This window comes from Mastigoproctus giganteus, chromosome 6 (genome assembly GCF_048544385.1).
Source record: "Mastigoproctus giganteus isolate SK-2022 chromosome 6, ASM4854438v1, whole genome shotgun sequence".
NCBI lineage: Eukaryota > Metazoa > Arthropoda > Arachnida > Uropygi > Thelyphonidae > Mastigoproctus > Mastigoproctus giganteus.
Genome location: NC_143580.1, coordinates 146437607 through 146463854, shown reverse-complemented (window position 1 = coordinate 146463854; position 26248 = coordinate 146437607). Strand labels below are relative to the sequence as shown.

The 26248-nt window shown below is 37.0% G+C and overlaps 1 protein-coding gene across 1 annotated transcript in view; it reads right to left on the bottom strand.

Annotated features, from left to right (window-relative positions):
- LOC150084641 (crooked neck-like protein 1) overlaps positions 1-26248 on the bottom strand; it is a 213898-nt gene that overhangs the window by 133525 nt on the left and 54125 nt on the right. The window contains exons 5-6 of the mRNA XM_090375381.1: positions 19794-19877; positions 3142-3383 (exon numbers count right to left, since the gene is read on the bottom strand). Coding sequence (XP_090231507.1) covers positions 3142-3383; positions 19794-19877 — 326 coding nt within the window. The remainder of the gene's footprint in view (positions 1-3141; positions 3384-19793; positions 19878-26248) is intronic.

The window sequence follows — 26248 nt, the reverse complement described above, 5'->3', positions numbered from 1 at the left end:
ATCATACCTGTTTTTTTTTTTTTTTTGAGAAGCATCGGCAACTAAGGCTATGTTGCTGTGTGTGTTCTGAGGTTTATTTTCTATTTTTCTACACGAAAAACCAGAGTTTCTAGGAGAACAAACCATACTACCCTCACCTGAGGCTGAATAACTCCACTATGGTGTGAAAAACACCCATAAAAATTTCTTCCGCCATTGATGGGATTCGAAACTTAGGTCTTTTCAACCCGGTGGGGATCAGCGATTCTACCGACTGTGCTACCCATGAGGGCTTCAGTAGTCATATCATCAAAACCTTCCTCTCCTACTGACGTAGCAAGTTCTACTATTGCATGGATTCTGTTTTCTATCAGTTCGACCATATTTCCTGAATGAACTGACTCTGGCCATACATTTTTCCAACACACATTTAATGTTGATGGTTTTACTTCTCTGAGCAATAAAGCTATGATTCCGATACAGTCCACAAATGAAAAATGCTTCCATGCCTCCATCACTTCAATTTTCCACAGGTTCGACAGCACAGAACTTAACACGGGATTTCCCAACAAAATAAAATACAGTAATTTATCAATAATGTTTTTTTGCATAACGATTAGCGAGCCAAAAGCAGGGATTCACAAAAAAGAATGGAAATGTTGAAAAATTACATCCAACATAATAGCAGAGTTTTTCCTCACCTAAAAGCTCAAAAATACCATGTTATGGAGGTTTGCCACACTTCTCTAACCATGCTAGAGCGAAACCGCTCTAATACACACTTTATAAATCGTGTTAGATCAAAACCATGTTGTTGAAGTACTGTGTTATACGGGGGTTGCTTGTACTTGTATTTTGGGAAAGCTTCTGATACTGTGACACACGAAAGACTACTGTACAAACTGGAGCAGTATGGCATCAAAGGCAAGTTGCTACAGTAGACACTGCTCTTCATGGACTAATGTAATTAGTGGAGCCCCCCAGGGTTCGGCCCACTGTTGTTTTCGATATTCATCAATGATATTGATGATGATATATCAGGCTTAATGTCCAAGTTTGCAGACGATACAAAGGTTGGCAGGTTTGTTAATGGCAATAATGATAACACCCTACTGCAACAGGATCTCGAAAATTTGAGAAGATGGACTGAGAGGTGGCAACTGAAGTTTAACATTGACAAATGTAAAGTACTGCATATGGATAGCAGTAACCCCAGAATAATGTATCAACTGGGTGGTACTGTTGCAGTAGGGTGCTATCATTACTCAGGGTAGTGCAGAATGAAAAGGACCTGGGTGTAATTGTGCAGCCAGATATGAAGTTTTCTGAGAAGCGCAGACGGGCTGCAAGAGTAGCTCATGGTGTCTCGTCAATGGTATATAGGAATTTTGCTAGCAGGGATAAGAGGATGATTGTCCCCTTGTATAAGGCAATGGTCAGGCCACACCTTGAGTACTACATACAGGTCTGGAGGCCTCACTTTAGGAGAGATGTAGAGCTGCTGGAACGAGTACAGAGAAGGGAAACAAGGTTGGTGAGTAGAACAAAGGGTTGGTGTTACCAAGAAAGGCTCAAGTTCTGCAAATTGCAGCTTCTGGAGACTAACACCTGTGAGGTGATCTAATTGAGGTGTATAGGGTCTTGAATGGTTTGAGCAACCTCAATGCTAATGAGATTCTTCCTCTTGGTCAGATTACTTCACATGAGGGGACATAAATTCAAACTGAGGAAAATCATTGTAGAATAGATGTATGGAAATTTGCCTTTAGCCAGGGGGTGGTTGATAGTTAGAACAAACTTCCATCTGTTGTAGTGGAGATCAATAACTTAAATAAGTTCAAACAAAACTAGACAAACATTTGGAGTGAATGATGGGTGAAACAGGAGGTGTTTTTTTTTGGCTGATGCTATATAAGCTTGCTTTCTCGCATCATATGCCTCTACTAATGCTAACAAGAGGTTGAGAATTGCCAAGAGAGAAAGGCTCTGAAGAAGAGACATAACATTCTTCAACATATCTATGAATAATGAACTCAGCACACATGTTGGACAGTTATGTTCAGCTTTAGTATGTTGGATTGAACATTAATGTTCAGCTTTTAAAATGCTGGAATTACGTTTAAAAGAAAGAAGCAAAACTGCTTTATTCAAGCAATTTTGTTTGTTTAGGATTTCTCTCACAAATACAACACCAAAGTTTAACTAAGCTTTAATTGTCTTGAATTTTTAAAAATTTTATGTATTCATCAGCTTGATTAGTTGCACGATTAGTTGTAATTGTAGACACTTTCTGTTGTAGAATGAACTGTTCCCATGGAAAAACACAATAATTAAAATTCTGTCCACCTTTCTGCAGAAACTGTGCAAGGTACATCTTATGATGAAGCCCAATGGGATGAAATGAAACAGTAAAGTTGTGTGGACTTCCAGGCAAAATTGAAATGATAAATGCTTCCAGAAACAGAGTCGCAAACCAAAATGCAATCGGTAAAAATGGCCTGTTTTCTGTGATTTTGAAAAGAAGAATTTGAAGAGTGCTGAATAAATTTTGTTCCAGTTCTACACCGTGAAACTTTGTGGGCGCACAAGCTGGTGAATACATAAAATTTTAAAAAATTCAAAACAATTAAAGCTTAGTTAAACTTTGGTGTCTGGAAGAGCTTAATAAGGACATGATATGGGAGCTAAAAGGGCAATCTTCTATACACAGCTAACGTAATACTAGAAGGTATGAAAGTAAGAACACTAATTTGCGTGAATTTTTGTGCAAAATTTTTATTGAATGGCAGATGCCACTCGTTAAAGAAAAGGACAAATAGTAAAAAGCTAAAAACAAATGCTAAACCATTAAACTCAAGCAGAGTAGCATTTTTTTTTTTTTAAATGAGGACAGAATGACAATTTTGATGACCAAAAAAATTGAACTTGTTACAGCAACATATCTGTGAACTGGTGCATTTCAAAATGGTAGTAGTTAAATATTCTGCATTATAAATAATATAAAATACGAGTTAAGAAATGCATTAAAAATTAATCTAAGAAAATTTATTTTAAACATTCTACTACACAAATGCTCAATTCATGAATGTTATAATCTGAATAACACCAAATAAGATTATTTTGTATTAAAAATATACTGCTAATACTATGGAAAAAGGATATAGCATTCATAAATTTGTCTAGCTCTTTCTATTTCCTTATAACGCAGCTCAAATTTTATGTTAGTCAGCCAAGCTTGTTCATCTGGTTCCCATTCCATCCATCTTTCAAATACTTGTCGTGTTCCAGGCACATTCCCCAACATTTCTTCCATATATGTGTATTTATACCAGAACTGATTTACCCTGGGCAATATGGATACAGCTCGATCCCACAGATTACGTGCATGATTTATCTGTCGATTCCTGGAAGATTTCATTTAATACAATATAAAATTGTTTTAACAATTATAATGGTATTAAACAGATGTACAGGTTAGTGCAATCGCACCATTTTTATACATAGCACATTTGCTAAGTATAAAAATGATGCAATTGCAATAACCCATACATCAGTAAACTCCCATGTAGCTCGAGGCTCTTGCCCATGAAAGCTTTTTAGTATTAAACAATTATTAGTAATAATTGGATACATAATAAAACCATTCAATCTTTTCCATTTGAAAGCTTCAGAAACAATCAACAACCGTAATGCACTTTCAAACTCTCAAGAAAAATCAATAACTGCTTATTCCAATATTTTGTGAATCGGTTTCATAAAAGTTTCCAGTATTTCTCAATATTACTGAAGATACAGAAATAGGTGAAGAAATATTTTGCAGTTCTATCTCAGTTCTGTCTATTCATTATGAGAACCTACCAGTTCTAACTGATTCTAATATTAAATTTAATAAAACAAATTTTTAAAACTAATGTAATTTATTTATCCATACATGTTTGTTTGTTATTTAGTTTTTAGGAGCATTAGCAACTAGGGCCATATTGCTCTGAGATATGCGGTGGTCATTCCCTGACCTTTCCGCATCCTCCGTATTTATCCATACATGAAAACGTGTTACATTTCAGAATGTTTGCTAACAAATGGACACTTTCTCTACGTTAGAAAGTATGAGGTGCTTTATTCACAAGATGTCAAAAAACTACACAACTATGAAATAATATAATAAAACACAGCACACCATTAATACATAACAAACAAATACAGGAACTCCCCAACTTACGTTACGCGGAATGCTACGTAAGTCTGAATTTCCCCATGCTTGTGCAGTACTCGCAACTGTGCTCGCTGAATCAAAAAATAAATGTTCGACGAACATATAAATAGAATTATTTATTGTATTTATTCAATTTTTTATCTCATGCACAGGAAAAATTACAAAAGCATGCAATTTTAAAAAAATTCAAAATTATAAAATTACAAAAAAAAGAGAGGAGACAGGCATAATGCCAGTAACTTTTACTTCTCGAGCATCATTGCCAGAATCGACGTCTTCAGCTGATAAGTATGCCGCTGCAGAGGTTGAGGGCTGTGGAGATTTAGAAGGGGTTAGCCGTTCAACCTTACAAAAGAACATATTAATGGAAGACTGGACGGTGGCTTTTTTCTTTTCATCATAGATTTCTTTGTAGCAAGCAAGCATATCATTCACCCCTCTGTTAACTTTCAAGATCAACAGTGATCACAAAACAGCATTCAGGTGCTATATCAAAGATGGAAGAGCAGTTAATAATATGGATGGAAAATCAGATTCAGAAGCGAGTGCCCCTGAGTCTAATGACCATTCAAGCAAAAGCAACAAGTTTTATAAAGATATTAAGGATAAATACGGTGAACCCCAACCCAAGTTTGTGACAAGCAACGGGTGGTTCAATAGGTTCAAGCATCATGTTGGTTTCCACTACATTAAAGAATGCAGTGAAGTTGCCAGTGCCAATTCTGCAGCTGCAAAGAAAATTTGTGATGTGTTGGAAAAAAATATTGATGAAGGCAGCTATTCAACACAGCAAATTTTTAGCGTTGATGAGACTGCTCTGTATTGTAAAAAAATGCCGGATCGAACATACATTTCCAAAGAGGAAAATACAATGCCAGGTTTCAAGGCGTCAAAAGATAGGGCCACGTTCTTGCTTGGGGCTAATGCAGTGGGAGATTACAGATTAAAACCACTGCTTGTGTACCATTCTGGAAATCCTTGTGCATTTAAGTGCATTGATTCTTTGACGTGTTCTTTTATACGCACACTGTCCTTTAAAATAGTATTCACTGTTGAAGAAGCGAGACCTAATTCCCTTCAAACAGATGACAAACTTTCTCCTGCTTCATACTTAATCATTTTCATCTTCATTTCTAAATCAATTTTGTTTCGTTTCCTGCCACTGCTAGCACTTGCACTTTCCGTTGGTCCCTTTCCCTTCATCATTGTAATACGTAAATAGGAATGAAGAGTAGTTTCTGAAAATTTGTTTTTTATATGATTGAAGATTTCAGTGAAGGAGAACACATTTCACCATAACAGCGTAAAAACCCACACAATTGCAGTTATTGGGATTATCGCAAATGCAATAATATTGAGTTTACTATTGGTTTATAATTAGAGGCACTAACAGAAAAGCCGAATAAACCGAAAAATGCAAATCGTTTTATGGTCGTGACCTCCAGAAATGTGCTTTAGAAAAATATCACAAAGGCGTTCAAAATTGATTCTTATAACAGGAACATATGATAACGATGAAAGTGTAATGCAATTTCCATTATAAATATGACCTTTTAGAGAGATAAACAGCTTAGTAATATAGCAAAATTTTAAATTTCCAAGGACTTGGAACGAATTACAAACAAAAAATAATAATAACAATATGTTATTGGGCTCACATTACGATATTTTCACGATACCTCCATTTATTCCTACAGGATGCAAAATATGTCTCTACGATTTTTTTAAGTTTGCACTGGCTGGCAAAAACTTTCGTAAAGTCGAATATCCATAAGTTGAGTATTACATAAGTTGGAGAGTTCCCATATACAACAATTCCGACTGAGTGCTAAATTTGTCTTCAGTATTACATTATACAAACATGTTACACACAGACACATGAAGAGACGGGAAAATCAGGTGACAAGCAAATTCATGGCGATAGGTGACAAGAGGCATCAGAGAGGAATGTGGACTATAAGTGACAACAGCCATTGGGATATTATGGTTAAATTTTCAGGTTGATGGTGCTGGTGTCTGCCTTCTAAACTTTGGATATGAGACCAATGGCTCCATAAGAAAAAGAAAGTGAAAACATTTGCTAGCTATCTGTATTGCCGGGATCACTTCGAAGGAGACTAGGAGATGGTTGTCATACAACCTGCCAATTTTTAGTTAGACTCTGTGGGAAAGCAACAGACGTTACCTTGGCTATCACTGCCATAGCCTCAAAATTTACCAACTGGCATATCAATGAGGCATGAATGACACGAGACCACCGTGCAATAACCTTTGACCATGTCCATCTGGAGCTACCCACCACATTCTTTGATATAACAAGATTTAACATTAAAAAGCCAAATTGAGATTCCTTCCTTGGAACTCTCAGCATTGCACTCCAATGTATTCTGTCAGACTCATTTAATCAACTTACACCTCAGATCCACAGTAAGAGAATTACTCAAACAATAATCGGTGCATGCAATGTTTCCAAGCAGAAAAAGAAATCCAGAAAATTGTTGTTTTAAGGTCATGACCTCCAGAAATGTGCTTTAGAAAATATCACAAAGGCTTTCAAAATTGATTCTTATAACAGAATCATATGATAACAATGAAAGTGTAGTGCGTTCTTCTGACAGGACCACGTAGCCCTTCCTCTCAGCCAATAGCAGTGTTTGTAAACATGTTGGCCGCGTGTTTTGTTTATGCATCCTTTTGTTAAAAGTGATTTTTGTGTTGTGCTTATAAGACAAATTTATATAAAACTAATACAATTTCCATTATAAAAATGACCTTTCAGAGATTTAAATATCTCAGTTATATAGCGAAAATTTCAACTTCTCAGGTCTTGGAACAAATTACAAAAAAAAAAAAAAACCACGTGTAATTGGGTTCAATTACGATATTTTCACAATACCTCCATTTATTCCTATGGGATGCAAAATACTTTTCCATATTTTTTTTTTTTCACTTTTCACCGGCTGCAAAAACTTAGGTAAGTCGAATTTACATAAGTTGGGAAGTGTCTGTACTTGGATTTTAGGAAAGCTTTTGATACTGTTGCACATAGAATACTACTGTACAAGTTAGAGCAGTATGACATTAAGGACATCATCATCATCAGCCATTTTCAATCCACTGCAGGATGAAGGCCTCTCCAGCAACTTTCCAGTTCCTTCTGTTTTGAGCACTGACCATCCATTTACTACCCACAAACTCACGAATTTCATCTATCCATCTCCGCCTTTGTCTTCCAGGTTTTCTTCTAGCTCCTCTTGGGTACCATTCTGTTATTTTCTTAGTCCATCTGTCATCGTGTCTCCGAGCTATGTGTCCTGCCCAAGACCATTTTAGTTCTTTAGTTTTGATAAGAATGTCCTTTACTTGAGTTTTCTGCCTAATCCATGTGTTTCTCTTCTTATCTAACAGTTTGATTCCCAATATAATTCGTTCCATTCTTCGCTGTGTAGTTCTCAGCTTCTCTTCCATTCTTTTGGTGAGTGCCAAAGTTTCACTTCCATAAGTCATGGTGGGGAGTATACATTGGTTCATTATTTTATGTTTCAGACAAACTGGGATATTGCTCTTCAGTATGTGACTATATTTCCTGAATGCTATCCATCCAAAATTTATTCTTCTCTTGACTTCCAGCCATTTATCATTATTACAGCTAATAACTTGTCCCAGATAAGTATATGACTCCACCTTTTCAATTACTGCTCCATCAATCATTATTTCCCTTTCTGTGGCATACTTGTTCTTCATTACTTTTGTTTTAGCCATATTCATCTTTAGTCCAAAATCCTTACTAACTGTGCATAACTGATTAAGATTTTCCTCTAATTCTTTGGGATCATGGCTTATGACCACAATGTCATCTGCAAATCGTAAATGGTTTAGGTACTCTCCGTTCACATTGACTCCTTTCTGCTACCAGTCTAATCTTCTGAAAGCTTCCTCAAGGGCAGCAGCAAACAGCTTCGGAAATATTGTCTCCTTGTCGAACTCGTTTCTCAATTTTAAATTTCCTACTGTCTTTGTCTAGTCTAATAAAGGAGGTAGCACTCTCATATATTTTCTTCAAAATCATAATATATGGGGTATCAATGCCTCGTCTTTCCAGTGCCCGAAACATTGCCTTATGCTGTATGGAGTCAACTGCCTTTTCATAATCCACAAATGCCAGGCATAATGGTGTTTTATATTCATTTGCTTTCTCCATTAGCTGTGATATTACGTGAAGGTGATCCATAGTTGAGAATCCTGTCCTAAAGCCAGCTTGCTCTTTCGGTTGATTCTCATCAAGTATTCTTTCTAATCTGTTAGTAATGACCCTTGTGAACAATTTGTAGATGTGGGATAACAAGCTAATTGGTCTATAATTTCCAATTTATCTCCTTTCTTATGCAGCAAAACAATGATTGCATTATTCCACTGCTTGGGCGTCACACCTTTTCTAATGCACTTTGTGAAGAGCTTTGCCAGTTTGTGTTATGTCTCTTCCTCCCAATTTTAACAACTCTACAGTAACTTCATCTTCCCCCCGGGGCTTTCTGATTCTTCATTTTCTTCAATGCATGTTCTACCTCATCAGGAAGAATATCGGGTATGTCGTATGTGTTGCTACTTTGCAATCCATCTTCCCCACTGCTGGCATCATTCCCCCGCTCCTTGTATAATTCTCTATAGTAGTCTTCTACTATTTAAATTATGCCTTCTCTGCTGTTTATAAGTACACCATCGCTATTCTTCGGTTTCAGTATCATTTGTCTTTCTGTATTACTGCTCACGGCTGCTGATTTAAATCCTTTGTTTTCCCTTAATGCTTGTTCTACTTTTCGTGTGTTAAATCTTCTTATGTCCTCTCTGAGTCTCTTTCTAATGGCTTTGTAACTCAGTATACTCAATTTTCTCCCTATCAGTGTTTTTCTTGCTTTTGATTTGTTGTCTTCGGTTCAACATGACAAGTGTTTCTTGACTAATTTTTTCTTCTTTGGATTTCTTTTTCCCTATAGGTTTCTTGGGCTTTATCACTTTCAGAAAGTTGTAATATTCCTCATCGATATCTTGGTACTGAGTAGTCTGCAGAAGCTCAAACTTGTTCTTAAGTTCCAGTACATACTGCTTTTTCTCCTCTTCTGTTATCTCAAAGACCTTTGTATTATTTACTCGAGTCAGTTTTTTTCTTTCCTTTCCTACATCTATATCAAGTGTACATCTTACCATTCTGTGATCACTGCCAACATTTATCTTATTTAGGACGGTAACATCATTCACAATATATCTTCTGTTAGTGAGGATTAAGTTGATTTCATTAATAGTTAATCCATTTGGACTCTTCCAAAGGACAAGTTGCTACAATGGATAAAAGGTTGGTTGAGTGGCAGAAGACAGAGTGGTAATCAATGGACACTGCTTTTCATGGACTAATGTTATTAGTGGAGTTCCCCAGTGGTCCGTGTTGGGGCCCATTGTTGTTTTCTGTATTTATCAGTGATATCGATGAAAGTATATTTGGCTTGATGTCCAATTTTGCAGACTATACGAAGGTTAGTAGGGTTGTTAATAACAGTAAGGATGGTACGCTACTCCAGCAGGATCTAGAACAGTTGAGCAGATGGAATGATAGGTGGCAACTGAAGTGGCATTTGTCAATTTTGCATTGACAAATGCAAAATACTGCATATGGGTAGCGGTAAACCAGAGTAACATACCAACTGTGTGGTACTATACTCAGGGTAGTGGAGAATGAAAAAGACCTGGGGGGGCAATTGTGCAGTCAGATATGAAGTTTTCTGAGCAGTGCAAAAAGACTGCAAGAGTAGTTAATGGGGTCTTGTCAATGATATACGGGAATTTTGTTAGCAGGGATAAGGAGGTGATTATCCCCACGTATAAGACAGTGGTCAGGCCACACCTTGAGTACTGCATACAGGTTGAGTCCTCATTTTAGGAAAGATGTTGAGCTACTAGAACGAGTAAACCCAAGGGCTCACATCTGGTGAGTATGGGCTTGACACACCCAGGGTCCTGAGCTGGATATCATCATTCTTCTCTTTCTTGGTGATTCCCTTCTACTTCTCTCTCTCTCAGGGTAATTCAGATATTTTTTTTTTTTTTTGGCTGTTGCAGCATAAACCTCAGGCTTCCTTGGCTAATAATAATAATAATTAATAGTGCAGAAAAGGGCAACGAGATTAGTGAATGGAACAATGGGTTTATGTTACCAAGAAAGGCTTAAGCTCTGCAAACTGCAGCTTCTGGAGACTAGGCACCTGCGAGGTGATCTAATTGAGGTGTATAAGGCCTCGGATGGTTTGAGCAAGCTCAATGCTGATTCTTCCTCTTGGACACATTCCATACCTGAGGAGTCATAAATTCAAATTGAGGAAGACAGTTGTAGTAGATGTGCAGAAATCTCCCTTTACCTAGAGGGTGGTTGATTGCTGGAACAAATTTCCATCTGTTGTTGTGGAACAAACTTCCATCTGTTGTTGTGGGCTTAAATTGAGCTTAAATAAATTTAAAGCTGAACTAGACAAACCTTTGGATTGGTGAAACGGGAATTTTTTTTTTTTTTTTTTTTTGGCTGAGCTATATAAGCTTGCTTTCTTGCATCATATGCCGCTACTAATGCTAATGTCATATGGGGCTGGAATATGGTATCAGACAACTGCAATACAGAAGAACAAAAGAAAACTGGAAACCATACAGAAAATAATGCTTCTAGCTAAAACTAGTTTGCTGCACAGTGAGTACACCTACTCCGCAAGTCTATGCAGGTACGTTCCCAATGGATTTGGAAATAGTATGTTGGGACCTCAGTTACAGATTGAAAAGAGGCATGTCCACTGAACATCAGGGCATTATTTGGGCCTTGGCTAATAACTCGAAACAAGGGAAAAAAAAGAGAATAGCCACTTAACTCCATCACAGGTGGCAAACAGTGGGGGAAAGTCCACCAAGAGCAAGGTGATAAGGCAATTCCTGTCAAATATAGCACTGGTCCACCCCAGACTACCTCCGTAGTTTTCCCAGGTCTGTCAATTACCTTCTTGACAATACATGGACCATTCAAAGCCAAACTTCATGCCCTAGGACTGATAGATGAATTAAACTGCACCTGCAGCATGCCTGAGGATTGGGAGTACTTATTGCATGAGTGCCCGATCTATGACAATCCCAAAGTCTGATGATATCCAAGATTGGTCCCCTTCCCAGAAATGCGGAAGACCTGTTCATTACTGAAACTGGATATATAAAGCCTTTGTGCAATATGCCGAGACAATTTTCCAAACAAGACAAATCCTCTAAAACCCACCAGACACTCATCAAACAGATAAAACTACTGCTTTCTAATGTAACACTAATCCTACCAACAATAATTCTGAGCAAAGCTGATCTGCTCTGAACGTGACTTAAAAGATTACCCAAATTGACCCATGGGGCATGTCTGTTTGCACTCCCTGCCGTACGTTAGTGTGAATGATCAAGTGGCACAAAACTGTGTGAGTGAATGTGTGTTGAGAAAATGGGATCTACACACACAGGTCAACCATCATAATCCAGTTCCACCGCTAATTCGGAAATAATTTCCGCGAATGTAATTTCAAATTAAACCAGGTCGGTGCACCGACCTGCCGCTACTGTTTTGGTGGCATTGGTTGCAGCATCAGCTGTTGGCGCGAACTTGTAAACACTGGCAAGCCATTCACACTTGTTTTTCTGCATTTATTATTATTATGACCTGCTCACATTTAGCCCCAGCCATGGTTCCAATGCATTTATCCCCAGGGGCTCACATCTAGTGAGCATGGGCTTGGCACACCCAGGGTCCTGAGCTGGATATCATTCTTCTCTTTCTTGGTGATTCACTTCTACTTTTCGCTCGCGTGGGGGGGTAAATCAGAAATTTTTTTTTTTTTTAGCTGGTGCAGTATAAGCCTCAGGATTCCTTGCACCATATGGATAATAATAATAAACGAAGTGCCGCTCATGGCGTAAAGTGCAAACACCATACATTGTCCTTAACAGATAAAGTTGAACTTCTGAAAAAACTCGACAGCGGTGTGAGAAGTTTAACTCTGCATAACTGTAAATTCCAGCAATTTCTCTTAGTTCCTCTTATTTTAGTAATTTTCTTTCAGCCATTCCTTTTCAGTTTTTTTTTTTTTTTTTACAACACACTTCTACAAACTTGCAGAAAAACACAACACAATATGATGGATAAAACAGCATGCTAACGAACTTGTTTTCACAAAATCTCTAACAATACTGACAAACTTACTGCAATGTTTGAGAGTTTATTTTATCGCAATTAGTTTTATTGCTGTGCATGCAATAAACTAATCACAAACAACTTTCATATGTATGCCGTAATAGCTTCACACGTATGTGGCCGACACGGCTTCTCAAGAAATAAAGTAACCTACTGGGCCACATAGATGCGCCATAAAAAAAAAAGACTTTTTTTTTTTTTTTTATATTTTAAGTGAAAAAAAACGACAACACTGACATTACAATATTTATTTTTGAATTACTAATCAAACAATTTGCTAAATATTTTTTGGTCCCTGGGGAATTTTTTTCTTAAACTAGCTTGGCAGTCAATGTGTTAAAGGTAACGTGGTTAGCTGTTAGGCAAACCGTATGTGCTAAAATAACCAACAGTGATCCGGCAAACTCACTAATCCGGCACCCTGCAAGTCCCAACGCTGCCAGATTAGTGACCGTCAACCTGTACTTGTTTGCATAATGTCCCTATGTGTGAGTTGGTGATGTACCGTATCCATGTCAGAGTGGAAGTGTGTTTGCAAACCTCATTATATGTGCTGGTATGTATGTACATACAAGCACGTATGACTTGTGACTCATATATAGCTCAAGCACATGACTTGTGCCTGTATGCAAGTCTGGAGTTTGATTTTGAAAATGTGTGTAGGTAAGGGAAGTACAAATGTGCAAGTAACTGTGTTCTGAGAACTTGGCTATCATATGCATATGTATGTATGTCTTGTCTCCCTATGCGACAGAACAAATGTCAGCTTGTTTTAGGGAAGGATTTAGTGTGTCTGAACTTAATCGATAACAAAAAAAAAAAAAAAAGTGTGTTTACTATCTATACTCACAGTGCTGTGTCAAGTAGATGTGAGTGAGTGACTGGACGAGTGAATGAGAATGTCCATATTTAGTGTCAGAACTTTGTGCATTCTGAATGTTGTTATTTAAAAAAAAAAAAAAAAAAATCTATAATGGTGTCTTTGCAGGTTAAGAAGTGAAACTGTGGTGTGAGTGGTCACGTGTGTAAACTGTGCAGACCCAAATGAATGGTTGTCTTGTCTCATAGATATATATATATATACATATATACACAAAAAAAAAAAAAAAAAAAAGATGAAAAAGAAGTGTGACTTATTTGTGTGCAAGATGCAGTGAAAGCTGAACTTACCTAATAAAAAAAACTGTCTTGTGTACATGACATGATAAGAGTACAACTAACTAGAGCAGTGTTTCTCAACCTGTGCCACAAGTATGCTTCATGTGCGTGAAAAAAAATAAAATAAAATAATAATAAAAAAAAAAAAAAAACACAAATAAAAAAAAATGGTAAACTGTAGAACAGGATGCCACTCCAGATTGCTCGAATCTGTCCCGAATTAGTAGCGTATCATAACCTAACCTTTTTTTCACTGTAGTGCTAATCATTAATTGGTTGAATCTGTCCTGAATTGGTGGTGTAACTAACCTAATCTTTTTTTTTTTCCACTGGAGTGGCACCCTGTTCTTAATTAAGCAAAAAATTTATAAATCCAAGTTTTATAAATAAATAAAATATTACAATAAAAATTAATTGTATATTTGTTTGTGTTTATGTAATTAACAATTAAAAATTTAACAATTTTTTTACATATCTCCTTTTAAATTTCATATACATTCAAAAACGAGATATTAAAAGCATTTTAAAAAAATAAGGGCATTATCAAATATACCCAATAGAAATAACTTCCCGTTTGTGAATATGAGTATAGTAGAGTGTAGTGTGCCACAAAATTTTAGCTTCTTTAAAAGATTTGTCCCCAGCAAGCAACAAAAAGGTTGAGAAATACTGAACTAGAGTATGTGTAGTGTTTTGTCTGACAGGTGTCCGCTAACTTGCCTACAGTGGGGGTAACTACTCAGGAAACAACCCCCTGCCCTTGATGATACCATGCTGTTTCCTTTTCTTAGGTGGCATAGGATGCTGACTGGTTTTAGCTGTGTGAAACCTGTCTGGGAGGTCTCTGACCAAAAATACCCACTTAGGGCACCCTGGCCCTATAACTTTAATCCTCCCTATCTCGAAGTCCAGGAAACTGCCCATTTCCTCACCTCATCACTTGGGGAAATCTTTTCCGAGCAATCTGATTAGATATTAAAATGCAGAGAAAAAGGAATTGGATGCAAAAAATAATTTTGATACCATATCCTTTAATTTCAGGAAAGCTTTTGATACTGTTGCACATGGACAGCTTTACAAAATGGAGCAGTGTGATATTAAGAGAAAGTTATTGTTATGGATAAAGGGATGGTTGAGTGGGAAAAGACAGAGTGGTTATCAATGGGCACTGATTTTTATAGATGTTATAAGTGGAGTCCCACGGGATTCAGGACTGGGTCATTTTTTTTCCCTGCATTTATTAATGATACTGATGAGGGCCATAATGTCTAAATTTGCAGCTGATATAAAGGTTGGCAAGGTGGTTAATGATAGTATTGAAGGGATGCTGCTGCTACAAGATCTAGAAAAATTAGGTAGATGGGTTGAGAAATGGCAGTTGAAGTTTAACATTAACAAATGCAAGGTACTATATGAGTAGCAGTAATCCCAGATATATCATCTGTGTGGTACTACACCTAGGGTAGTGGAAGATGATAGGGCCTGGGGGTAATTGTGCCATCTGATATGAAGTTGTCTGAGTAGTGCAGTCAGGCTGCAGGGGGGTTTTGTTAATGATATACAGGAATTTTGATAGCAGGAATAAGGTGGTGATTACACTATTTTTAAAGCAATGGTCAGGCACCACCTTGGTTACTACAATACAGGTTTGGAAGCCTTATTTTAAGAATGTAGAACTGGCAGAACAGGTACAGAGAATGGCAACAAGATTAGTGAGGGAGAACGAACAGGTGGCTTCAGTTCTGCAACTTGCAGTAACTAGAAACTAGGCAATAAGATTAAGGTGTTTAAGGCTTTGAATGGCTTGAGCAAACTCTGCTGATGGGATTCTTCCTCTTGCTCAGACTATGCACATAATGGAACTAAAAGGTCAAACTGAGGAAGGATGGTTGCAGAACAGATGTGCATCAGTTTGCCTTCAGCCATGGGTGGTTGATTGCTGGAACAAGTTTTTATCAGTTGTTGTAGAAATGGATAGCTTAAACAAATTCAAGAAAAAACTAGATAAACTATCGGATGGGACAGATAGATGAAATGGATTTTTTTTTGCCGATGCTGTATAAGCTTACTTTCTTTCATCATTTTCCATTATTAATACTATTACTAAAGGCTTCAGTTTTTTGTCACTATTTGATTGCAACCAAAAAAGCAGAGCGAGTTGATCTTTCGAGATTTATCCACCTTGCTCAATATATTTTTTAAATTCAGTAGCATATAATTCAGTCACTGTTCTAGCAGCTTCCTCCTAAATCTTGACATTTTTAAAACAACAACACTTTTGAAAGCAGTGAAACCACTGTGTAGAGACAGTAAAATCCTCAACATTCTCGGTTTTGTTCTCACCCCAACTCCTTCTGAATATCTTTGTGTAAACTCAAAGGTTTCTCTTAGATGAGGATCAAGCTTAAGGGTGTATGTTGCTGATAAAGATCTTCTATCCTCTTTGTTAATCATCTTTTCATGATCTTCATTACATCGCTACTATGGGTAAATTTAACATCAATATGTCTTACCATTGCCATATCATTTTTTTTTTAAGATGAATAACTTCTAATTTCACATCAAATCCATAGGACCAAGACGTGCTTTACTTCTAGCATTTTTCTTTGAAATCATGGTTTAAAAAAAATCACAAAAAAAGAAAAAAAAAAAACACCAGCAAAGAACAGATATATTCAGCACAGCCAACACACAAGGCGGAGACCAAAAACGTGAGAATGTGTGTAAAGGGGAAAAATTCATTTAACAGAAATTAACTGAGCTTTGTAACTGTGAGGACTGATGAGGCTCCACTGTATTTGGATAAGCATATTTTGATAGGACAGTCAATACCCTTCTCATAGTGAGGTTACTGCTACAAATTGCTCCAGCTATCCATGCGTAATGACATACATCACAAATGAACTGCGAATATACTTTTCATTTCTCTTTACATAACACACAAGGGTAATTTGCGCTGATAGCTCCACAAAATCAGATCAATGCCAAATACAGGTGACCCCCGCTTAACGCTGATAATTCGTTCCGGAAAAACAGAGCGCTAAGTGAATCTGCTCTAAGTGAGCACCACATTCCCATAAGGTAACATATGTATTTGTGAGTTGCGGTCGGTGCCATAGGATATTTCCTAATCAATAATAAACGGTAGTGAAAAGATGCACAAATGTCGGTCAAAATATTTAATATTCAAATATTTGTACATATAAAATATTCTGCATTACACACGTATATAATTATGTGGTAAATACTTACGTATCAAAATTAAACTTAAAATTCCAATTAAAATCATGAATTTAATTGATGAATTTAATCATGAAAAATGTGTCGATTTTGAGTTGAACTTTGGCCCTCTACCAAATCAACTAAAAGGGGTATTATTTTTAAATCCCCTGCAGCATTACCACCTAACAATAAAGTCAACCGATCCTTCGCCGCTTTGAAACCTGGCGTGTTTTTTCCTTCTTTCAATATGAAACTTATTTTAGGCATTCGTTTCCGTAAAAGTCCTGCTTCATCTATGTTAAAAACTTGTTGAGAAGTATAACACATAATACCCCTCTTCAATAATTATAACAAGTTCCTTTTTTGAAAGTTTCAGCTCCTTGATCTGCACTTGAGGCTTCTCCCTGGATTTTAAATCTATTCAACCAGCCCTTACCAATTTTAAATGGTTCCACATCTTATTTATTTATTTATTTTTTTGGTGAGTTTTCTTCAGATCATTATATTGGCTAATCTCTCTCTCTCTCTCTCTCTCTCTCTCTCTCTCTTTTTTTTTTTTTATGATATTTAACTTAACTGAATTCTGCATTGGATATTATCTTTAATAAAGATTAGTTAAAGTCTTTCCATTTCAATCCTAATAGCCGGCCTAGCCCTAGTTGCTTGCAGTGGAACAGCCATCTTTCCCGCTGCTAAAATTAATTCTTTATTTTTTTATAATTGTTCTTACAGTTAATATTATTAATATTCTTACAAATATTACAAGCAATATACTTGATATTTTTTTAAAATGTTGATCTCGGAACTACGTAACAAGTCACTGTTGTTGTTGTTGTTGTTATTTGGTTTTTAGGAGCATTAGCAACTAAGGCCATATTGCTCCGGGATATGCGGTGGTCATTCCCTGACCTTTCCGCATTTTCCGTATTTGGTGGTGACGGGCTCGAACCCTGGTCTAATCAAGAAGCGTGTGCTACGCACTGCTGCTCCTTCCGACCTGGTTACGGAGGCGCCCAACAAGTCACTGTACTGCATTAAATTAGCGTGCGAGAAAATTTCACTGAGCGTGGGAAAATTTCTCAAGTCGGCATGGGAAACGTTTTAATCCTGTTTTGGTATTCATTTTCAAGCTATCAACTCCATCAACTGAAACGATCTCGTTAAATATGCCAAAAATGCAATCTGTAAAAGAGCGTTAGAGTGATCTGTGACAGCGTTATAGTCAGAAACGGGTTATAATATAAGAACAGCGTTATAGTGAATCAGCGTAAAGCGAACTGCGTTATAACGGGGGCCTGCTGTAGTAAAAAAACTTTGCTTTCTGATCCTGCAAATTTCTGTTTGCCAAAATTTTGTACATTAAAAAAAAAAAAAAAGTTAATAGTTTTAAAATCTACTTGTGAAACCTTATAAACATATATACAGTCAGTCCTCGTATAACACGTGTTTACAGTACATGAATTCGATCATACACAATTTATAAATAGGGGAACGATATCTTACATAACATGAACTGAATTCGCTTATGCACGATTCGCCTTTGTGTTTACAAGAAATGGCAGTCGAATGCGGAATCACCCCAACTGAACGCAACACGATAGGAATGAAGAGAAGATTCTGAAAATGTATTTGTTTTTTATTTCAGTGAAGGGTAAACACATTTCACCATAATAATGTAAAAACCAACACAATTCCAGCTATCAGTATAATCGCAAATGCAATTAGATCGAGTTTACTACCAATTTATAACAGATTCCACTAGCAGGAACGCAACTGAAAATTGTTTTTATTGTTTTATGGAGTAACCCCTAGAAATGTGCTTTAGTAAAATGTGAGGTGTTAATAGTGTATCTCTGCCTTTACGGTGTTGTTTATTCAGTTGCTACAAACGTGCAGCTTTGTTTATGTGTATCAAGCGTGCCTCCTCATTTTGTAATTGTGCTTTATTCCCTAAAAATGAGTAAAATACTTAAATAGTGTGAAAAGGAAGCGTCCTGGTGCAGATTCAGAGAGAAAAAAAGAAAAGCAATATCGATAAACAGAGGCAGACTGGGTCAAAAATTCTTACCCGGGAAAATTTATAGTGGCCTCATACTAGCGTTTGTGGCCAAAATCACACCGGCTTCCGGCCCACTGGGGTTTTCCCGGCAAGGCTTATGGCCAGTCCACCTCTGTCAATAGAGAAAAAATATGAAGTGAAACGAGCGAAATGAAAGACCATGTGATATTGCACATGCTACAGACCTAAATGAGGCAACGCCGAGAATTACAAAGAATGCAGAGAAAATAAAAACAACTTTCATAGCAGGAACAACTCAAAGAGTAATTAAAATCCATTATATTAAGACACAAAGAATTGGAAGAGACGGAACGGCTATCATCTGTTTGGATAGAAAATCAAACAAAAAACAAGTTTGCTTATGATAGAAACAAGCATTAGCAATATTTTATTACGTAATAGTCGTAATAAAATACATAAGTATTTTATTAGGATTATTTATTGTGTTTGTTAATGTTTTGGTTACAAATGTGTGTTCAATCTTGGGTGGCCGGCACCTAACCCTATTTTTCCCATAGGGCCTGTTTATATTGCACGAGGGTTTCTAGGAACACAACTACTGTGCTATACAAGGACTGACTGTATAGCACTGTACCAAAATGATTATCCATCTAAGGCTAAATCACTTACCAAGTTAATTAAAATACATGAGTGCACACACATGCGCAACATTAATTCAATGTTAAGAATGAATAAATAAATATCGTGTTAAGAATGAATAAGTAAATATCGTGTTAATTCTAAACAAAAAATATTTTTAGAACTTCTGGAACAATATTAATGATGAAAATATTAACAATAGTTTTAAATCCTAATAATTTTAATGATTCATCAAGAAATAAGGGGTAGGGATGATACATAAGGTAGGTTAAACATTCATAAAAAATCTCAATCTCACTACTTACTTCATTTCCATTTCTGCATATTTCAACCATAAGGTAACATTCCTGTGATCAACATCCAAAGCCCTCTCATATACAGAACGTGCTCTATAAAAGAGAACTATTTATTAATATTTTCAAATTAAAATAAAATTAAATTAAAATTAGAAAGTGCACAGGTTGCAGTTTCCTTTCAGTATAGTTTGCACATCAAAAACAGAAAAACAAAACATTTTAATATTTATTAGAAATGCATCAATGTGAAGTTTAGTATTCCTCAAGTAAAATATTCACTTTCAAATTGCACTATTATTTTATTTTTTTATCAGAGAAGTATAGTTGTAAAAGAATTTTTCTTGGTTTGTGTACAAATTAAAATGTATGTCCTCTGCTATTTAGCCTTCACATAGTTACTAAGCAATGAAAAGTATTGAAAACTACAACAGCTCCAGGTTCATCTGTAATAGTACTACAGATAGGGTTAGAGAGAGAGAGAGAGAGAGAGAGAGAGAGAGAGAGAGAGAGAGAGAGAGAGAGAGAGAGAGAGAGAGAGAGAGAGAGAGAAAGGCTGAGTATGAGAAAGCACTGGCTAAGAGAGCAAGAAATAGGAACAAGGAGTTTTTTTTTATATATGTCAATACAAAGAAGGTGGAAACAAATCAGATCAAACTCTTGCGTACTGGGTGTGGGAAAGTTTTAGATAATACAGCCGATGTTGCTGATGAACTGAATAGGTACTTCGCATTGGTCTTTAATCACAAAAGACCCTTTGTGCTGAGGAGAGGCTGTGCTACTGAGGATGAAATATAAAATTATTGATTTTGAAATTACAGATAACTGTTTATCAGAAAAATTGAGCCTAAAAGCAAGTAAGGCTCCTGGAGTTGATGGCATTTACCAAATAATTTTGAGGGAAGCAGCCAGAGAATGTATTGGATGACTGAGGTTAATTATAAGCACATCATTGTACTAGCAAGAGATTTCTTTGGATTAGAGAAGTGCCAATGTATCTTCAATACACAAAGGCAGTTCTAAGAATGAAGTCTGACTTCAGTAATAGGAAGATGAAAATAATGTTTAACTAATCTGGTAAGATATTTTGACACAGTTACTCATGAGCTGGATGTATAGAACAATTTCGACATAAATTTATTTGGAGTTGAGCAAGGCATTTGACTGAGAGGTTATTGTATAAGCTAGACCATGTTGGGATTACTGAAAATATTCTAAGCTGGATCGCAGAGTACTGCAGGGCATAAGGCAGAGAGTTGTGACTAATGGATATTCTTCAGATTAATGTAACATCAGAAGTGGGATCCCCAAGGATCAGTTCTTGGCTCACCATTTCTGATTTTCATAAACGACATCAATGACGGGATGAAGGGCGTGATGTCAAAATTTGCAGACAGTATAAAGAAGAAAAGGATCTGGGAGTTACGATACAGGCAGATATGAAGTTCTTTAAGCAGTGTAAACAAGTAACCAGGAAAGCCCATGGTGTCCTGCTGATGATTTATCGAACAATGTAAAGATATCCTGTAAAGACAGGAAGGTCAATCTTATTGTATAAAGCAACTGTAGTATTTAGTAATGCTAATACTAAAATGCATTCAGCATTTTAGTATTAGCATTAGCCATATAGTGCAAGAAACCAGGCTTTTATTGCACCAGAAAACATCTGAAAAAGAACACAGTTTCTTGAAATAATCCAAAAACAAGCAACTCGTACAGTGAGACGCAAAAGGATGATGATCTGAAGAGGAGCTTTTGATTATGTGGGCTACAGAACTTGGCAACCAGGTACCTTAAAGGGTTACTGACTGAGGTTCATAAGGCTTTGAGAGGAGTTAGTAAAATGAATGAAGGTGGAATTTTCGATATTATAAATAATTCCAGAATTAGGGGCCATAAATTACATGGCAAGAGGTTTAGACAAGATTGCAGGAAGTTTTCTTTTAGCCAGAAAGTTATTGATTACTGGAAGAAGTTGCCTCTGCAGGTAGTACCCTACAGTAGTTGAGCAGAAATTCAAAGGTTCGACTGAATAGTTATCTCTGTGAAGAGGGAAGCAGCACATGATTCACATTTTGTTATCTATTTTTTACTTTTTTCTTTCTTTTTTTTTTTTTGATGGTGCAATAAAAGCCAGTATTCAGTATTTTAGTATTAGCATTAGCCATATAGTGATATGGCTAATACTAAAATACTGAATGATATATATATAACATACAGCATACACTTGGAGAGGGCACCGAGTGTAATTGCTCCGAGAAATGTTTTTTTTTGCCATTTTGTTTACTTGATTGTCATATTATATCGTACTTTATAAATAGCTTTATATACCTAGTTACGCTTATTATTTTTATTTTAGATAGAGATTTTGTAGGTTACTATTTAATATATGTAAAACCAGTTTCATCCGAATCTTGCTGACACTGTTATAGTATAAAGTGAGTGGTAGGGAATTCAAATTTTTAATTGTAGTAAATAGGTAGCTAACGTAAAACTAGATAGCATAGTACATACCACTGCATTTAGAAATCTATTAGATAGTGTAGTATTTATAATTGATTAATTAAATTGATTAATTTTATTAATTTTCAATGTATTTAATCATATACCATGCCCCAAACTAGAGCAGCAAAGCAATGAGCACAAAGTCACGGGAGTTTTGAGGCTTGGAGGAGAACTGAGGTATGTGGTTTTCCAATGCATCACAGACTCAAAAAATATGTGGCTTCTGAAATGTTTTTTCGGATCATTCTGGAACAGGATATGATCTAGCCAAGGAGGATGTCTTTGAGTGTGCTAGGTGCAGTGTCAAAAAATTAGGTGCCAGCTCAGTGTTCTGATGGAAGCCTATGAGAGTTTCAAAAGTTGGGTAGATGCCCTCGAAGATATTAAAGCGGGGAGGGTGGACCCAGCAAGCTCTCAGCTGCCCAACTGAGCGTCAGAGCTCTCTCTTGGGCATTAGGTTACAGAGTGGCGATCTCCAAGGCAGAATGCACTGATCCCACGAGAGATAATTATTGTCGGTGACTCCATTGTCAGGGAGATGGGTAATATATTGTGTAAGAAGGATAAGTGGAATAGCACCAGGGTATGTCTGCCAGGGGCAAAAGTTGATGACGTTGACGTTGTAGAGCAGATATCTTTTAAGGGCACAAAGGGTGATATCATTGTACATGTTGGCACTAATGACATTAAGAGTAGGAAATCTGCGGACGTAACAAGTATAGGTCAATGTTAAAAAAAGTTGTGAGTTAGGGTTAAATTTGAAAGGGTCTACAATCTGCCCAGACATGACAGGAGGGAGTACATGATGAGAGAGCCTTGTCAATCAATTCGACCCTGGAGAGATTGTGCAAGGCTCATGGGGTAGAATTTTTCTCAGCATGGTGGGTGCTTTTTAACGGGAGAGACTGCTTCTACAGGAATGGGATACACTTAAATGGAAGGAGTGCAAGATTATTTGATGATGCTATCAAGGCAGAATTAGATGGATTGGAAAACTGCTAGCTTGGGGGGGGGGGATTCACAGACTAAAAGACAACAGTAGCTGCAAGTGATTCTTGAACTGCTTCTGTTGGATTGGAGGTGGAGTGCTAGGGTTTTCAAGGACTGGTGGGAGTCATCACGGAACAAATAAATACATGGGCTGTGTTAGAGTAACTAAGAATAAGAACAGGTGCATGTATACTATGATGTTCACCAATGCTACGAGTATAGAAAATAAATTTGATGAATTTGAAGTGCTGATCAAGACATCAAAGGCAGATACTGTTGGGAGATCAGAGACATGGTGTCACACTGATATAAGCAGTGCAGAATTGGAATTTGGGGAGTACAATGTGTACAGAAAGGATAACAGGATAGAAAGGGAGGAGGGGTTATGCTGTTAGTTAAGAAACACAAAATCTAAGGAAGTGCATCCAGTTGACATACAGTGGGCGGAAAAAAAAACTGCATCACTTGTGAATTCTGCAAATAATGTGTTTTGTGCTACCTTGTGAGGTGCAGAAATTTTTGAAATGCATTTGTTAGATGCCATATCTTTTTCTGTGAATGAAATCCAATGAAAAGACTCCACTTGATATACCTAATGGCCATAAATATCTTCCCAAAGGGTAAAATGCGTAATTAATGGAAATATGAGAAATCATGCAAATGGCAATCATGACAACCAAACATACATTATATTGCATTTACATGTACAAACTGAAATGACACATTAACATAATAGTATTATGTACTGTAAATCAGCAAAATAAATCCTCAATATTTTGTTGTTCCTCCTCGATCTGCAATTGAGTTAATCAACTTCTGTATATACAGTTGCTCAATTTTGTGGTACCACATACAATGCTCTCCTGCAGCTGAATCTTATTTGTTGGCTTCTTCTGAGCAATTTTAGATTATGCACCAGCAATTTTCAATAGGGTTCAAATGTGGACTGTTGCAGGGTCAGCCAAACACTGTAATGCCAGCATTTCTGAGGTATGACTGCCTTAAGGGAGAAAAAAGAAGTAAAACATTGGTATAAGTATGTTTTAAGTCTTGTGAGACAAAAAGACAAACTCATCATTAAATCTAAATAGCATAAAACTTACCAATTTTGCTGTGTGGCAAGGTGCTGAGTCCTGTTGAAAAATGCAGTTTTGAACATCTATGTGGTGATCCCTAATAATGGGTTTCAGGCACTCCTCCAAGAGAGCAGTGAGGTTTCTGCATTCACCATTCCTTTAATAAACTTAATTCGCCACACCCCTTTGCTTGTTATACATCCCCAGACCATCTGAAAGGCGGGGAACTTTACATTCAGTGTTATGCAGTCAGGATGGTATGCCTCCGATGTTCGTCGTCTTCTGACATATCGCTTCCCATCCCAGCCATGCAGGTTGAATTTCGATTCGTCAGAAAAGATGACGGTGTCCCATTGCTCTTTTGTCCATGAAACATGCATTTTAGCCCAAGCAAGTCGCTTCTTTCTCATTTGTTGGTCGACAAAGGCTTCTTCTTGGGCCGATAGGCATGCAGACCACATTCCAAAAGCAGTCTTCGGATAGTGTATGTACTTATTTCAACACCAGAGGCTATGTCAAAGTCCAGTTTTAGATTAGGAGAACAAGCATGGCAATTATGAACACACAGCCGTTTCAAATATCAATCTTGGGAAGGTGTAGTCACTCTCTTGCAATCTGATCCAAGTCTTCTCTTCACATCACCAGTTTCATGCTTTAATTTCAGCACCTGGGATACACAAGAGATACTATTGTTTTTTCCTGAAACAGAAATCAAGCTACCAAGTCCATAATTACTCATGACTTCCTTTAATCCCTCTGAGAAATGTGAATAGATTTGCACATCTCCAGTCCATAGGACCTCCTCTGAATCCAGGGATGCTCTCATAAGCATGGCTAAAGCTTTGCTTACCTGTTTTGATTCCTCCCTTAATATAACTAGACAGATCCCATCCACCCTAGGCACATTTTTTTTATTGCTTAGCCTCAACAATTTCGCCTCCACTTTCCCCTCAGTTATCACAAAATCATACAGCTCCCCACCAGAATGACACTTCTGTCATCCCCATCCCTAAAAAATTTCTCATGTGTGAATGTAGATGCAAATACTCATTCAGTTTGGCTGCAACCTGAGCAAGTTCAACAGTTAATCCATGCATATCTAAGGAACAATGTGATTCAACCCCTTCCTTCTACATAAATAAAAGAGTCTTTGCTGCTTTTCTTTTACATTTTTTGCCCAAGACTTCTGGTAATCTGCCTTAGCTTGCCTAACCCCCTTAGTGACTTGATTACGGACTAGCTTATATCTACCATGGTCTTCTGTGTCACCTGATAATTTATATGCATCCCACGCATTTTTCTTCTCTGCCACAAGTCTCATTAATTCATCTGCTGCCCATTTAGGCGATCTAGGTGATTATGCAGTCTGTGTATAATCTTACAACCCACATAATGGGCATACTGAAACTCCTCAACAGGTGGTTTGTGAGTGGTCAAACTTTTGGCACTTGTTCTACCACTTTATTGGATTAGGAATGGACAGGTGTAAATGATAGTTTCGGAAACCTGCTTTAACGACATTCGAGAGATTTGGCCTGATAAACGTAAGTAGGCTAGTTCACATGGGAACTAATTTGCCAACTTTTCTTAACAGAATTCTCTTTGCTTGTATGACTTTCTTCTAACTCTACTAGTAATTCTTCTGTCAAATCATCAAGTCCCATTCTGCTTTGACTACTTTGGATGTGTTCAGATAGAATGTGGGATGACTCTGATGGGAATTCCACCAAAAGTCAAATGTCTATGATTCTGAATGTCACTGTTTTGTTACTTCTACAAAAACACTTGCCGATTGTAGCCCCTTGACCATTTTGAGTGAACTGGCAGCATTTAGTACACATTTCTGAATGAGAAATGGAGAAAAGGCTTACTCACTTGCTGATTTGGCAGAGAGTG